Source organism: Mustelus asterias, chromosome 13 (genome assembly GCF_964213995.1).
Source record: "Mustelus asterias chromosome 13, sMusAst1.hap1.1, whole genome shotgun sequence".
Lineage (NCBI taxonomy): Eukaryota > Metazoa > Chordata > Chondrichthyes > Carcharhiniformes > Triakidae > Mustelus > Mustelus asterias.
Window position 1 is genome coordinate 103,388,800 of NC_135813.1, and position 17,522 is coordinate 103,406,321.

Below are 17,522 nucleotides of genomic sequence, written 5' to 3' on the forward strand. Positions count from 1 at the left end.
GCTCTGAATGACATTTGCTTTTATTTCAGTCAGAATTAAACTTTACACAGATGACCAATCTATTAACCAAAGCCCATATTCTGATTCTGTAACTGCTCAACTCCCAAACCAGTTCGCATCTTTCATTTTGGAATATCTTCAGCATTTGGTGCCCTACTTAACCATGTGATATACTTCATCCTTTGCTCATAATAAGCACCACAATCTGTAATCCTTAATGAACATATTCAAAAGGTTTATAAGAACATGTGCGTTTTTGACGTTCTTTTGTTTTTCAATCACCAAAAGCTGCATTGAAAGTCTGGTACCGATAGGAAAAATACTCGAGAGTGGAGAGCTGCTGTAGTCAAGAAGATGTGGAGATGCCGGCATTGGACTGGGGTAAACACAGTAAGAAGTTTAACAACACCAGGTTAAAGTCCAACAGGTTTATTTGGTAGCAAAGGCCACACAAGCTTTTGGAGCTCCAAGCCCCTTCTTCAGGTGAGTGGGAATTCTGTTCACAAACAGGGCATATAAAGACACAGACTCAATTTTGAGTCTCAAATTTGAGTTTCAAATCGAGTCTCTGTCTATATATGCCCTGTTTGTGAACAGAATTCCCACTCACCTGAAGAAGGGGCTTGGAGCTCCGAAAGCTTGTGTGGCTTTTGCTACCAAATAAACCTGTTGGACTTTAACCTGGTGTAGTCAAGAAGAAACAGACTAGAAAGATTGCAAAAAGAAAGTGTCTGAACCTATAAACACATTGTAGATATGGACAGCTTGGAAGAGTCTCTCTAACAGTAAATCTGCAAGACCTATCTGACAGACCTTGTACTTCATCTCAGTTAGCAGATCAGTTACTTTCAGCCTCATTTGAGGAAGTTCAGAATATCATGTTAAAAAGCATCTATTTGACCCCTTGTGATTATCACTGCCAAACTCAACATTACAGCAGCCTGAAGAAATAGATCAAAGCTCAGTGAAACACAGAATCCCTACAATGCAGAAGGAGGCCATTTGGCCCATTGAGTCTGTACCGACGACAATCCCACCCTGGCCCTGTCCCCATAACCCCACATACTTACCCTGCTAGCCCCTTTGATATTAAGGGGCAATTTAGCATAGCTAATCAATCTAACCCGCACATCTTTGGAATGTGGGAAGAAACCCACACAGGCATGGGGACAATATGCAAACTCCATACAGACAGTGACCCAAGGCCAGAATTGAATGTGGGTTCTTGGCACTGTGAGGTGTCAGTGCTAACCAGTTCTCGGCAGATTTGGTTTCAACATCCAAAACAGTGGCAGCAGTCAATCTGTCAAGGCCTTTAAGCACCACCACGTTCAGCTCCGGGTTATCCCAAGGGTTACAAATGCTAAAGACTTGCATTATATAACACCTCTAATATAGTCCAACATCCCAAAGAGTTTCACAAGAGCATCATTAAATAAAATTTGATGCCGAATCATAAGGTGGTGTCAGGACATGTGACCAAAAGCCCTGTTGAAGATGGGTAGGCCACAAAGAGCATCTTAAACATGAGTAAGAGGTAGAGAGAGGGGCTTGGGGAGAGAACTGTAGAGCTTAGGTTGCTGAAGACATAGTGACAATGCTGGAGCCATTACAATCAGGGAGGCACAAGAGGCCAGAATTGGAGAAGCTCAAAGACCTCAAAGAGGATTATCTGGCTGGAAGGGGTTAGAGATAAAGGGTGAGACCACGAGGGGTTTATAGAAATAATGGACAAGAATTATAAAATTAAGGTAAAGCTAAACTGAGAGCCAGGGTAAGTCACTGTATTAAATAGTTATGTGGGCTTCAAATGAACACATTTTATAAGAATCCGAGGTTTACAATGAAAATTGTGATAGAGTTACCTCCCAGGACTTGAATGTCTTGATTTTGACTGTTCATATGATTGAGAAGGTCTTCCTGCAAGTCCGCTTGGTGATAGTGTGGAGCGTTTGTTTACCTCCATAGGTCTACGAGCTGGGTTGATGGGTGTAGGCTGGTGCCTTGCCATTGAGTTCTTGCTATCTGTGTTAGTTGAGCCGAATGCGGTTTGTTTCGTAGGTGCCAGCTCCGTTGCAGATGGTGTCCTGGTGTCCAGTTGAACATTACTTTCAGGCATTTTCTGAGTGCTCGAGCCTTCAGGATAGTGACCCGGTCCAGGACTTGGAGTTCTGGAGCTACGTGGACTGGTGTTTAAGGCCGTCTTTGCAAACCTTTGTGGTGGCGGGCGGTGTACTGTTAAAATTAAGAGTAGGTATCTGAATTATGCAATTATATACATAATATAAAATTGAATGTAGGATGTCTGTTAGGTACATGTTGGAATGGTCACTAAGATTTAAAACATACAATTTGAAGCACAGAAATGTGGCACTTGACTCAACTGGTCTACACGAGTCACCTGCCAGCCGGGCGAGGCGTGGGGGTGAGTTGTTGTCAGTAATCAAAAGGAAAGTGAAATTTCTGTTCAACTTTGCCTTGTACAGCCCAGGACTGGAGTGATTAATTCCGACACGCTCACTACTTCTTCAGCAAGACGAGCAGTTTCAGAATAGGCGCCGATGATAACCTGGGATTCTGTTGTCTTTAGGGCTCAAATCAAACTTCAGAGAGCGTGCAAAATGAGTGATACCCATTTTGATTGGCTTCAAACATAAGGAAGGAAGGATCATCTATATAAACTCAGCTATCGATACAATCAACCCGCTACTTATGTGCACCTCCATTGAATTTCACCCATTGGGTGGAATTTTATGGCCTCGTTCGGGCGAGACCGGAAATTCCTGCCCGAGGCCAATAGAGATTTCTGTTGTTGGACCCTTGCCTGCTCCGAGTCTGTGGCGGGGGAGGTGGTAGAGTTCCGGCCATTGTCTCAATATTATGATGGCACTGACTGTATGATTTATATTGTACAGCAGAGAGCAGCCCATGTTTCAAGAACGCAGCATAATATTGACATGATCGGTGGTCATATGGGCTCCTACTCTGGAGTACTCTACAGTGCAGAAGGAGGCCGTTGGGCCCCATCAAGTCTCCACTGACAATAATCCCACCCAGGCCCTATCCCTGCAACCTCACGTATTTATCCTGCTAATTCCCCCTGACACCAAGAGGCAATTTAGCACGACCAATCCACCTAACCTACTCATCTTTGGAGTGTGGGAGGAAACCGGAGCACCCGGAGGAAACCCACGCAGACATGGGGAGAACGTGCAAACTCCATACAGTCAACCGAGGCCGGAATTGAACCCGGGACCCTAGCGCTGAGAGGCAGCAGTGCTAACCACTGTGCTGCCCTAAATCTGTGTACTATCCTCCATGCAAGAGGATGCACAGCTTTGCATTGTTAAAATGCTTAAGGATTGTAATGAGCTAATAAAATGTCCTGCTATTAGAGGTGGCAAGTAGCACACAGCGATAAATCGGAGCCTGTGCAACACCAAAAATGACACCGGAATCCAAATCAAGGATTTTCTAATTATTCTTCTGCACTTGCGCATGTCCCAATAGTCAGCACAAGGCAGCAGCATCACGGAAGAGCCTCTGGAGCTGGCAGATACTTACGGCCGAGAACTCGAGGGAAGCAATTGTTCCTCCAGGGATAATACCCAGGATGGAAACCACCCCACTCTGGACAAATTCTTTCTGTCTCACTTGGGTTGGGCGTAACTCAGCTTAGTCTCAGGCACCAGCTACAGGACACAGCTCAGAATAAGTCAGGGTAAGCTGCCAAGACTGCAACTCTTTTTCATTTGTACTTGTATTTTAATGCAAGCAAGCTCACCTGTGAGAATTTGATAACAACTAGCTTTTTAGGAGTGTCAGTTCCCCATGGCTGAATTTAGGACACAACATGGAGCAAACATTACATACTAGACCCATGGCAAACAGGTGATCCCAGCACCCAAGAATATATCCACCGATAGCAGATGAAAGGAGAGTTGTACTGGACAGTCAGGAATAAGAAACAGGAAGTGAGTATTGTCCATTCCTTGGTGAACCCAGTCTACTCTCTGCAAATTTACTTACACTGAAATGCTCCACCTATTCTCCCCCACCCACACTGGTAGGTATTATCTGGTCCAGTAACTAGTTGATATTAGATCTGACATGTCCCACTCACTGCCAATTTGTAAACATGTAAATTCAAATGAGTGTTAAGTGTCAGGTGCAGGCTAGAGGTTGACCATAACAGCAATTAGTAAAGCCCTCCACAGCAAGTAAACCATTGGCATCTAGATGTGTGGAGAAAGACCACTAATGGTTTTGTGAAAGGGAAATCATGTTAACTAATTGATTAGAGATTTTTGAGGAAATAACAAGCAAAGTGGATAAAGGGAAACCCGCAGATGTAGTGTATTTAGATTTCTAAAAGGCATTTGAGATATGGTGTCCCATTAAAGGTTACTACATGAGGTAAGAGAACATGGTGCAAGTGATAGTGGGCACAATCTTACATCTGTTCACATTACGCTCCCACTGCAGCAAGGTTGGAGAATTTGGCACCCAGCCAAATCTCCATTCAGTGCAGTGGGATGGGAAAATCCCGCTGGTGTGAACGGTGGTAACACTCTGGCCAATATATTAGCATGAATAAAGGATTGATTAGCTAACAGGACAAGTGTAGGGATAAATGGGACTTTTATAAGGTTAGCAATTGTAACTCGTGGAATCCCAACAGGGATCAGAGATCAGCTATTTACAATCTATATCACTGACATGGATATAGGGACCGAATGTATGGAGCTAAAATTTGCCAATGACTCCAAGGTAGGTAGCAAAACAAGTTACTGACAAAAAGTAGAGTCTGCAAAGGGATACTAATAGGTTAAGAGAGTGGGTAACAATTTGGCACTTGGAGCATAATGTGGGAAAATGCGAGCTTGTCCACTTTGGCAGAAAGAATAGAAAACCTGTATATTATTTAAATAGATGTGGAGCTGCCGGCGTTGGACTGGGGTGGGCACAGTAAATAGTCTCATAACACCAGGTTAAAATCCAACAGGTTTATTTAGTAGCACAAGCTTTTGGAGCGCCGCTCGCCTGATGGAGCAGCAGCAGCACTCGGAAAGCTTGTGCTACCAAATAAACCTGTTAGACTTATTTAAATAGAGAGCAATTACTGAACTGTGAGGAGATCCAAGCGTCCTGGTATAAGGATCAAAAAGTTAGTATGAGGGTACAGAAAGAGGAAGGCAAATGGAATTTAAAAATAGGCAAGTCTTGTTACAGGGCTTTGGTGAGACCATACGTGGGAGCACAATTTTGGACAAGGACAAAATTGTGTTTGAAGCAGTTCAGAGAAGGTTCACCCGACTTATTCCTGGGATGAAAGGTTTCTCTTCTGAAGAAAGGTTGAACAAATTGGGCTTGTACCTATTGGAGTTTGGGAGAATGAGAAGTGATCTAATTGAAACATACAAGATCCTGAAGTGTTGATAGGGTGGTTACTGGGCGGATGTTTCCACTTGCGCGGCAAACAAACCAGGAGTCAGAGTTTGGTTCCACATTTAAGATGGAGATGAGGAGAAATTTCTTCACCGAGAGGTTTGTTAGTCTGTGGAATTCCTTTCCCCAGAATGCAGTGGAGGCTGGGTCATTGAATTTACTCAAAGCGGAGTTAGACAGATTTTTGATAGTCAAGAGGATTATGGGGATGGGGGTGGAGGTGGTGGGTTGGTGTTTCCTTAGACAAGGGGGGGGGCCGAGACCACAACCATGTCAGTGATGACCTTATTGAACAGTGAAGCAGACTTGAATGGTCAAATGGCTAAATCTTGCTCCTAAGTCCCTCTGTAATCCTTTTCTTCATAACTTTTAGCAGCTAGATAAACACTGAAGAACAGCAGACAGTTTTGCTAATTGGATTAGATGAAAAGGGATGGGAGGGGACTCATGTGGAGCACAAACAACAGCAGAGACCAGTTTGGTCCAATGGTTTGGTTCCGTATGGTATATTCTATGTCAGGGTGAGCAAAACATGGCTCGCAAGCTGCATGCAGCTCTTACGCAGGTAAAAAGCAGTTGCCAAGGTGGGGAGTTTAATCCGGATCATCGGTCCAACTCTAACCTGACTGGGCCAACCCGGTTTCTGGGATTTGGCCACACACTCGGTAGTTGCTGCTCCCACGTGCAGCCTACAGAGCCACTTCCTGCGCTGGATTGTCTGCCTGATGCAGGAGTCGATGCTGCCAAATTGAGTGAGACTGAGGCTGGAGGGGGACCGAAAGCAGGGAAGGCAGAGTGGGAGGACAAAGAGGCCAAGAATCCGGATCCCCAACATCTGGGTTGGATGGATCAATCCAGATGTGGGGCAGAAGGAAGGATGAGGAGGAAGGGAGTGAGTCAGTGGGGAGGGAGGACATGAGTAAGCAAGTGGGGGCTAAGTGGGAAGGGAAACCACATCAAGGGCACCCTGGCACTGCTGCCTCTCAGTGCCAGGGACCTGAGCTCAATTCCGGCCTCAGCCATACTGTCTGTGTGGAGTGTGCACATTGTCCGCGTGAGTTTCCTCCGGGTGCTCCGGTTTCCTCCCACACTCCAAAGGTGTGCGGGTTAGGTTGATTGGCCATGCTAAATTAACTGCTCTTTACTTGTAAATCCTAGTGTCAGGGGGATTAGCAGGGTAAATATGTGGGGTTACGGCAATAGGGCCTGGGTGGGATTGTGGTCGGTGCAGATTCGATGGGCCACATGGCCTCCTTCTGCACTGTAGGAATTGTGAAATAGCAATAAAAAGGTGTCTGTAAAAGGTTGTCCGTGTCCTGCGGCTCCCGAGTGTCTGGAGGTTATCAAATGCCGCCGTAAGGTTCAGAAAGTTTGTCCTGCACTCGATGTTTGTTGTCAATGGTTTACCTTCCTGGGCTGGGGTGAGGGGGTGGTGAAGGTGAAGCGGTTGAGAGAAACAAAATAGTAAGTTAGGGACAAAAACAAGGAAGACGTTTAGAGTAAAAACAAATTAATCCAATTGTCTAATAGACAAAAGGTATTACCCAGCATCAGGCTAAACATTGAAATCAGAGAAAACCCAGATTTGAATCTTAAGGGGTACTCGGTTAGATTTTAGCTGCTGCAGCAATCAGTGACCCCAGGCCAAGGTGACAGTTAGGGAATAACTAAAGTCCTCATTCCTGATCACTAACCAGTGAGCCTTGTAAGGACAGAAGCAGGTTTGGTTACAATACTCTCCTTAGCTGGAGAGATCACTGGCATTTTCCATCTAGGTTAAACAGGAGAAATGGCTGCATAACTGAGCTAGTGGTGAACTGCCAGGAGCCGTGGAATAAAGCCAACTCTTTCATTCAGGAGAGGGGGTGGAGTAATGGAAAATTCCATTTCATAAAAATGAACAATGAATAGCTTGCAATGTTTTCACAATTGCACTGCCACTTGGATAGAAATCTCTTCAAAAAGGTTCTTATTGCTTTCACGAGAGAATATCATTCTAGGGCTTGAGTGTGTTTCCAAAGATGCACCGCGTTATGAAGCAGGGGCACTTCGATTGATCCTGCTGCCAAGAATTCCAAAATTAGCAGCCCAGGTCTTAGGACAAGTAGAAGCTTGATGACAGGAAATCACTTATCAAACCTGATGAGCAATTCGAATCGAGTGTTTTTGGACTGGGCTACACAATGAAGGGTCTCTCAATCTTGTTTTCACCCAACACCCACACACTTCCTGTAGTAGTTACTGGATGACAATCAGGATTGGGAAACCTGGTTGATTTTTCTCTTTCTAATCAAGGAGAAATTTAGGCCAAATTCTTATGGCCCGGTATAGATCGGTCTAATTCTACACAGGTTCAAACTCCGCTCTATAGAGCTCCTCTACACACTGCCTTTTCGAACTAGACCATTGGGGGACCCTTTTTGGATGTATTTGAAAATCAACTGAAACACAAACAATGGTTGAAATATGGATTGGAGGTCTATTGGATGATTTCTACATAGGATTGTCTTTTCTTTTCCCCACAAAGGCTAGGAATCCTCTCTAGAAAGGAGTCCAAGGGATAATCTCATAGAAGTCTCCAAAATTACGAAAGGGTTTAGTCGGGTAAATGTAGAGAAGACACTTTCACTTGCAGGGGAGACCTAAACTAAACTAAAGACCAAAATGATAAAGATAGCCACTAATAAATCCAACAGGGAATTCAGGAGAGACTTCTTTAGCCAGAGACTGGCTAGAATGTGGAACTGGCTACCTCAAGGAGTAGTGAGGCAATTAGTGAGCAACAGAAGGATATGTTGATGGGGTTGGATGAAGGGTTTGAGAAGAGGCTTTGTGGAATACAAACAGTGGCACGGACCTATTGGACTAAAAGGAGCAGTTTCTGTGTTGTTAGTGCTCTAATTCTAGAGATAGAGCAACAATTGATGTGTTCTTCAACACCCAAGTATCAATACTGGTCTATAAAAGTAGGCCCTTAGAAATCATTGGTGCTTCCCAATTGTTATCAGCTATCTGGGGATTCCTACATGAACAACTTATGTTTACACAGAACCATTAACATGGTAAAACACGAAAGAGATTTTGACAATTTTGCATTCAACATAATAGTAAACAGAAGGCTGACAAAACATCAAGTGATTATAGTTACTAACAGGAACTAACTCAGAAGTTTGGAAAATAAACATGGAGGTGAGAGCGGGGGTGGGGGGGGGGGGAGAAATCTATCTTACTGTGCACACTTACACAATGAAGAGCATCTACAGGGATCATGTTTGTTCAGGTAATGTTCAAGTGTATCCCATCCTCCTCCAACACGGACCATCACATGATTTCTCAGAACCTGCAGAAATTAAGGAACATTATTGATCCAGCGCTGATATGCGAATGGCTTCTTAACAAGCAGTACTTTTCTTTATGTCCTAAGATTTCATGAGTGAAGTTGAGGCATTGTAGGAGCAAGATCACCGAGAGAAAAAGGTCAAAAGAGACATACTCTTCATTAAGCAACCAGCTTAGGCATCTGATAGTGGGGAAAATAATCATACATTTACCGTCCTTTAGGCTTCTGAAGCAAACTTGTTCTTTTAGTGTTAAACCTTTTATCTATACAAATATAGATTATGTAATGGCAGGTGGGTTGGCTATCACATGCTTAACATGAACCAATTACTCTGGAAAACCTAATTCCAGAAACATACACAGAAGGTAACCATTTTGTTCATCATTCTAGTTTCCTGTGGCCATTCACTCCATGGCCTGTTTGTGTTTCACTTCTTCCTCAGACTGTTGGGCCAGAATTTTACTACCTCGCCAATCGGGGCAGGTGAGGCTCACAGAACAGAATTCTCCATTGGCCTCAGGCAGGATTTTACGAGCCTCGCCCAAGCCAGGTTGTAAAATTCCAGCATCAAACTCTGAGGTGTAACACGCCTCTACTCTGACCCAACCTCTAATGGTTTTCCAGCCCTGGCTGAAACTGAGCTTGATGTCCATTTTCAAGCTCATTCCATTGTTTAGCTCACCCGCTATGACCAGAGCTACATTATTTATTGTCGATTTCTGCTGGTTTTGCAAGTTGCCCTCTGTAATGGGTTGAAACTCATTTCATGCATGATTTTGTTTTTTTAAAACGGAGAAGATCTGGACTGGGTCCCAACTCGGGTGCGAGCTGAAAGGCAAATTAAGAATTCACTCCCCACCCTGTTCCCAACGCCACCCAGTATTGTAAATCACTGCACCACCCTGTTCCTCATCTATCATCCTGCCCACCCAAGATCCACCAATTTCTGTAAATTGAATCAACTCTGTTTTTTGCCCCCCAGTCACAAGATGTGTGATTTAGTAACAATGCTGCATCTTATCCACAGCGCACACATACGTGTCATGAAATTAAAACATCAGGAAGATAAAACACCACCCAAATCTGCTGAATATCCATTAACGCCGAGATTTTATTAATAGAGAACTGAAATAGGAAGAATGGACAGGAAAAAAAGTGGCTTTTGAGTACTTAGCATCAGTAGAAGGGTTGGCATTCGAGGTATAGGCATGTTACAATCCTGTTAGGGACCATGAACATTTAAGGAGAAATTCCAATGCCCATAACTAACTGACAGAACTATGTAGCTTCTCGGCCTTTTGGCTAAGATCAAGTGTAGTATGGTCGGCAGCCCATGGTCGGCCGCACTTGGTCGAGGTCATTAGGTTACACTGAAGCTTCATATGTTTCATATGAAGCAATTTTTTAAAGCGGCATCTCGGCCTTTTGGCTAAGATGCAAATGAGCTCAAGTCTTGGAGGAGGAACCTCCCCCTTCTCCAATCAGCTTGGCTCATGTAGATCAGGCCCAGGACAGGGTGATTTGGTCGCTCGCCCTGTCTTGTCAGCCTGGATCTGAAATGTCTCAACTTGTTGAGACTCTGAATTGGATTTGATTTGATTGAATTGGAAAAGTATAAAAACAAAACTGACAGAACTACGCCACAAGATTTCATTTTCTTAAAAATAGAAACAAACCTTCAGGGTTTAAAGAAAACAAGCACTATCAATTATCATTTATAATTATTTATGCCCATGTACTCATTCTACTTTTTACCCCCCCCCCCAACCCAAAACAGAAACTCCTTTATATATGATATGAATTTTGAAGGTTCATTCACTTTTTTCTGGGATCAACCCAAAAGGAATGGCACCACTCCCCCCCCCCCCCACAACCCCCAGAAGTCACTATGATTTCTTCTGTGTTCCAACTATATATTTTTTTATTCATTCGTGGGACATGGGCGTCACTGGCTGGCCAGCATTCATTGCCCATCCCTAGTTGCCCAAGGGCAGTTGAGAGTCAACCACATTGTTGTGGCTTTGGAGTCACATGTAGGCCAGACCAGGTAAGGACGGCAGATTTCCTTCCCTAAAAAGGACATTAGTTTTTTTCCGGCAATCGACAACGGTTTCATGGTCATCAGTAGATTCTTAATTCCAGATTATTTTTTATTGAATTCAAATTCTACCATGGCGAGATTCAAACCTGGGTCCCCAGCACATTAGCTGAATTTCTGTATTAAGAGTCGAGGCCATTTCCACCCCTATCTCTCAGAGGTATGGAATTTCATGGGAATCTTTCCTTTAGCTTCTGACTATCGATTCTCCAAATTCTCTTCCTCATGACTGTAAACTTGGCTCAAACTTGAGCTTCACTAAATTCTTCATTAGGGAGTTAAACCTCAGGATCACCAGATTCCAAATGGCCCTCGGTGCTCCCAGAGCTTCTGTACAGTTGCTGGCTCCACAACTCATTCCTGACACCTGACAGGTGCTTTTGCTCTGCCTGTTTCAGGCTGATTAAGCAAGTTCAGAGCTCCCAAGCCAACTGCAAAATGCCTTCTGCCACAAGACTTTACGAGCACTCTAGATTTCCTCCTCTAGCTGCAAGCTAGACAAATCTTCCAACTGCTTTCCCCCCTTACAAAATCCGAATGAAACACGAATCTTACCTGCATTCCATGGACTGAACGATAGTGTTAGTGTTTTTCTCTGCTTAAGATGCAGGCCCAGCTAATATTTAATTTCCTTTAGCTCTCCCAACTCTGAGCTGCAGCCTACACCAAAACCATATCTGCAGTTGCCTTCTGTGAGAAATGCTTACCTAAATTAAACAAAGTAGCCTTCTACCTCCATAGCCCTTCTCTATGACAACCTGGTATCATAGAATCCCTACAGTGCAGAAGGAGGCCATTCGGCCCATCGAGTCTGCACCGACCACAATCCCACCCAGGCCCCATTCCTGTAACCCCATACATTTACCCTAGTTAGTCCCCTTGACACTAAGGGGCAAATTAGCATGAACACACACACCTTTGGACTGTGGGACAAAACTGGAGCAAACCCATGCAGACACAGGGAGAACGTGCAAACTCCACACAGACAGTGACCCAAGCCTGGAATCAAACCTGGGTCCCTGGCGCTGTGAGGCAGCAGTGCTAACCACATGCTTTGGGAAGGTCTCAAACAGAAACATAAACAAATTGTTTTACGTTCAACACAGCTCTTTGATTCTGCAACCCATAAGAATAATTTATATTTCTAATGGATGTAATCCACCCTCTCTCCAGATTCCCTGGGTCCATTAAGAGGGTCCAGAAATGGTTCACCCATTGTTAAAGTTTCTCCACCATCAACTCTACAATAGTCACAGGTTAATTACACCCAAGCCTTAGTTTTCCTTTACATTAAAGATTGCTGGTCAGTTCCTTAACCAGATGTCCCATCCCCCCGTTTATTTATAGTTGAAACTTTAATTTCTAATACTAAAAGGTTTTATTCAAAAACATTTGAATTATGAACTAGATATTCACAATGGGCTGAAAGAAGATTTGAGATGTTGTAATTCCGACCATTGGCTTCAGCAGTTACTGTCACAGAATCATCGATAATCACATCTAACAGCACAGAGGAGTCCGTTCAATCCATTGTGGCTGTATCGTTGAAAGACTCGTCCAAGTACCCTGAACTCCCCTATTCCTTCCTCACAGCCCTGAAAATGTATTCCTTCAAGCATTTATTTATCCAATTCGCTTTTGAAAGTCGCTACTGAATCTGTTTTCAGGCAGTGCACTTCAGATCATTTATAAAAAACTAAAAAGTTGTATTGAAGTTTTGGTGCCTCGCAGCCCACAAAAAAAAAAGTCAAATGAATTTAACTCGATATCAGTAAGATAGCACGAATGGTTTATTGCAGAACACAAACTATTTGTATTTTCTAAATTCCAAACCTCTCAGGTTTGCGAAACCTTTGAAAATAATTTATGTTGGGACGTTCAATGAGTGGCTGTTATGGGTCTATTTAAAGATGGCCAAGTCACTTTCCTCCTGGCACTTGGAGCTTCTTCACCTCGCCTAGTAGCACAGCCTTGGAGAGACACAGAAAATGCCTGAACTTTCATTTATAGGAGCAGCATTTGTTGGGAAATAGAGGCTCCCCCACATATAAACATTCTAAAAATGATTGCCTTTGTACTCGCTGGGCGTCTTGAGCCGAGATTCTACTGGCAGGTTGACAGAACCAATCTTCGACTGCCCTTTGCTGCAAAAACAAGCAAGGACAAAGTCTGCTGATACACATCCCTGGAGCAGCAGAGGCTGGAGGGGCGAGGGGGGGTGGGGGGGGATCTTAAAAAGGTATACAAAATTATGAGAGGCATAGATAAAAGGTAGATTGAAAGAATCTTTTCCTCACGGCAGAGGTGTCGAAGACCAGAGGGCATAGGTTTTAAGGTGAGGAGTAAGTAGTTTAGAGGGGATCGGAGGAAAAAATCTTTCACCCAGAGAGTGGTGGAAATCTGGAACGCACTGCCTGAGGGAGTGGTGGGGGCAGGTACTCAAAAGAGGTAGCTGGACAAGCACTTAAATTGTTGAGGTATAGTAGGCTCTGGACCAAGTGCTGGTGAATGGGATTTGTATAGATTGGTATTTGTTGGTTGGCATACACCTGGTGGGCCGAAGGGCCTGTTTTCTGTGCTCTGATTCAATGACATCATAGTGTACTTGTGACTATTTATTATGACTTTTAAGTACAAAATGAAAATGGTTGTAGCGTAAGGCTCTTACTCTGATGAAGATCAACGTGCTGGTCTCACCGACTTTATATTTACCCTCAGATACTTTCGTCATAGGGAATTGAGATGGACAGGAACAATGGCCAAGGATCTCACGGACCTGAGAGAGAAGAACAGGTAATCAAATTAATAAATGCAATTTACCTACTTGCATCGAGTGCCTCGAATCTTCACGCTGCACCCCCGTATTATAAAAACCATCATTGTCAAGGTCTCCCAATTTTCATTTTGATATATTAATAAAATCATTTTTCACGTACAATGGGTCTATTCTTGCCCAATGATGGTATAATCCACATTCTCCGGAACAAGCTGGGATCTTTTGGACTAAACATGATGGACTGCAACAGAACACATTTAAAGTTTATTTATTGTCACAAGTAGGCTTACACTCACACTGCAATGAAGTTACTGTGAAAATCCCCTAGTTGCCATACTCCGGCACCTGTTCGGGTACACCGAGGGTGAATTTAGCATGGCCAATTCACCTAACCAGCACGTTTTTTGGAGTGTGGGAGGAAACCGGAGTGCCCAGAGGAAACCCACGCAGACACGGGGAGAATGTGCAGACTCTGCACAGAGGTGCAGTAGTTAGCACTGCTGCCTCACTGCGCCAGGGACCGGGTTCAATTCCAGCCTCGGGTCACTGTCTGTGGAGTCTGCACTTTCTCCCCATGTCTGCGTGGGTTTCCTCCAGGTGCTCCAGTTTCCTCCCACAGTCCGAAGATCTGCACGTGAGGTAGATTGGCCATGCTAAATTGACCCGAGGGTCAGGGGGATTAGCAGGGTAAATGAGGGTTATGGGAATAGGGCCTGGGTGAGATTGTGGTCGGTACAGACTCAACGGGCTGAACGGTCTCCTTCTGTACTGTAGGAATTCTATGATGATTCGGACAGTGACCCAAACTGGTAATTCAACCCGGGTCCCTGGCGCTGTGAGGCAGCAGTGCTAACCACTGTACCACCGTGCCACCCATTGTAATGAGAATAATCTTGCACTCTGTTCCTGTCACAAAGAGAACCCAAAGGTATTATGCAACATGTTATAAAGTATCCCTTTTGTTAGTAAGAGAAAATAAATAATTAGAACATAGAACATATAGAACATAGAACATTACAGCGCAGAACAGGCCCTTCGGCCCACGATGTTGCACCGACCAGTTAAAAAAAAAAACTGTGACCCTCCAACCTAAACCAATTTCTTTTCGTCCATGAACCTATCTACGGATCTCTTAAACGCCCCCAAACTAGGCGCATTTACTACTGATGCTGGCAGGGCATTCCAATCCCTCACCACCCTCTGGGTAAAGAACCTACCCCTGACATCGGTTCTATAACTACCCCCCCTCAATTTAAAGCCATGCCCCCTCGTGCTGGATTTCTCCATCAGAGGAAAAAGGCTATCACTATCCACCCTATCTAAACCTCTAATCATCTTATATGTTTCAATAAGATCCCCTCTTAGCCGCCGCCTTTCCAGCAAAAACAATCCCAAATCCCTCAGCCTCTCCTCATAGGATCTCCCCTCCATACCAGGCAACATCCTGGTAAACCTCCTCTGCACCCTCTCCAAAGCCTCCACATCCTTCCTGTAATGTGGGGACCAGAACTGCACACAGTACTCCAAGTGCGGCCGCACCAGAGTTGTGTACAGTTGCAACATAACGCTACGACTCCTAAATTCAATCCCCCTACCAATAAACGCCAAGACACCATATGCCTTCTTAACAACCTTATCTACTTGATTCCCAACTTTCAGGGATCTATGCACACATACACCTAGATCCCTCTGCTCCTCCACACTATTCAAAGTCCTCCCGTTAGCCCTATACTCAACACATCTGTTATTCCTACCAAAGTGAATTACCTCACACTTCTCCGCATTAAACTCCATCCGCCACCTCTCGGCCCAACTTTGCAACCTGTCTAAGTCTTCCTGCAAACTACGACACCCTTCCTCACTGTCTACCACACCACCGACTTTGGTGTCATCAGCAAATTTGCTAATCCACCCAACTATACCCTCATCCAGATCATTAATAAATATTACAAACAGCAGTGGCCCCAAAACAGATCCCTGAGGTACACCACTTGTAACCGCACTCCATGATGAATATTTACTATCAACCACCACCCTCTGTTTCCTATCCGCTAGCCAATTCCTGATCCAATTTCCTAGATCACCCCCAATCCCATACATCTGCATTTTCTGCAGAAGCCTACCATGGTGAACCTTATCAAACGCCTTACTAAAATCCATATATACCACGTCCACTGCCTTGCCCCCATCCACCTCCTTGGTCACTTTCTCAAAAAACTCAATAAGGTTAGTAAGGCACGACCTACCTGCCACAAAACCATGCTGACTATCACCTATCAATTCATTACTCTCCAAATAACTATAAATCCTATCCCTTATAATTTTTTCCAACATCTTGCCGACAACAGAAGTGAGACTCACCGGTCTATAATTCCCGGGGAAGTCTCTGTTCCCCTTCTTAAACAATGGGACAACATTCGCTAACCTCCAATCTTCTGCTACTATACCAGAGGCCAACGACGACCTGAAGATCAGAGCCAGAGGCTCTGCAATCACTTCTCTTGCCTCCCAGAGAATCCTTGGATAAATCCCATCCGGACCAGGGGATTTATCTATTTTCAGACCCTCCAGAATATCCTGCACATCCTCCTTATCAACTGTAATACTGTCTATTCTACTCCCTTGCAACCCAGTGTCCTCCTCAGCTATATTCATGTCCCCTTGCGTGAACACCGAAGAGAAATATTGGTTCAATGCTTCACCAATCTCCTCCGGTTCCACACATAACTTCCCTCTGCCATCTATAACTGGCCCTAAACTTGCCCTAACCAACCTTCTGTTCTTGACATACCTATAGAACGCCTTAGGATTCTCTTTAACCCTATCCGCCAAAGTCTTCTCATGTCCCCTTTTAGCCCTTCTAAGCTCGCTCTTCAACTCCCTCTTAGCCAATCTAAAGCTTTCTAGTGCACTACCCGAGTGCTCACGTCTCATCCGAACATAAGCCTCCTTTTTCTTTTTAACCAACAAAGAAACTTTTTTGGTGCACCACGGTTCCCTAGCCCTACCAATTCCTCCTAGCCTGACAGGGACATACCTATCACAGACTCGCAGTAGCTGCTCCTTGAAAAAACTCCACATGTCGGACGTTCCCAGTCCCTGTAATCTCCTAGTCCAACCTATGTTTCCTAATTCTCTCCTAATAGCCTCATAATTACCCTTCCCCCAGCTAAAACCACTGGCCCGAGGTTCATGCCTATCCCTTTCCATCACTAAGGTGAACGTAACCGAATTGTGGTCACTATCACCAAAATGCACACCAACTTCCAAGTCTAGCACCTGGTCTGGCTCATTTCCCAGCACCAGATCCAATATAGCCTCACCTCTAGTTGGCCTGTCTACATACTGAGTCAAAAAACCTTCCTGCACGCTTTGAACAAAAACTGACCCCTCTAACGAGCTAGAGCTATAACAATTCCAGTCAATATTAGTCAAGTTAAAATCCCCCATAACAATTGCCCTATTACTTTCACTCCTAAGCAGGATTGACTCCGCAATCCTTTCCTCAACCTCTCTAGAACTTTTAGGAGGTCTATAAAAGACTCCCAACAGGGTGACCTCTCCTCTCCTATTTCTAATCTCCGCCCATACTACCTCAACAGATAAGTCCTCATCAAACCTCCTCTCTGACACTGTGATACAATCTCTGACCAATAATGCTACCCCTCCTCCTCTTCTACCTCCTTCCCTACTTCGACTAAAACACTTGAACCCCGGGACCTGCAGCATCCATTCCTGCCCCTGCTCTATCCATGTCTCTGAAATAGCCACAACATCGAAGTCCCAGGTACTGATCCACGCTGCAAGTTCACCCACTTTATTGCGAATACTCCTGGCATTGAAGTATACACATTTCAAAC

At 44.4% G+C, this 17,522-nt stretch overlaps 1 protein-coding gene across 1 annotated transcript in view; it reads right to left on the bottom strand.

Moving 5' to 3' along the window:
- gas2l1 (growth arrest-specific 2 like 1) overlaps positions 1–17,522 on the bottom strand; it is a 75,073-nt gene that overhangs the window by 14,706 nt on the left and 42,845 nt on the right. The window contains exons 2-4 of the mRNA XM_078227398.1: positions 13,555–13,662; positions 8,692–8,788; positions 1,866–2,235 (exon numbers count right to left, since the gene is read on the bottom strand). Coding sequence (XP_078083524.1) covers positions 1,866–2,235; positions 8,692–8,788; positions 13,555–13,662 — 575 coding nt within the window. The remainder of the gene's footprint in view (positions 1–1,865; positions 2,236–8,691; positions 8,789–13,554; positions 13,663–17,522) is intronic.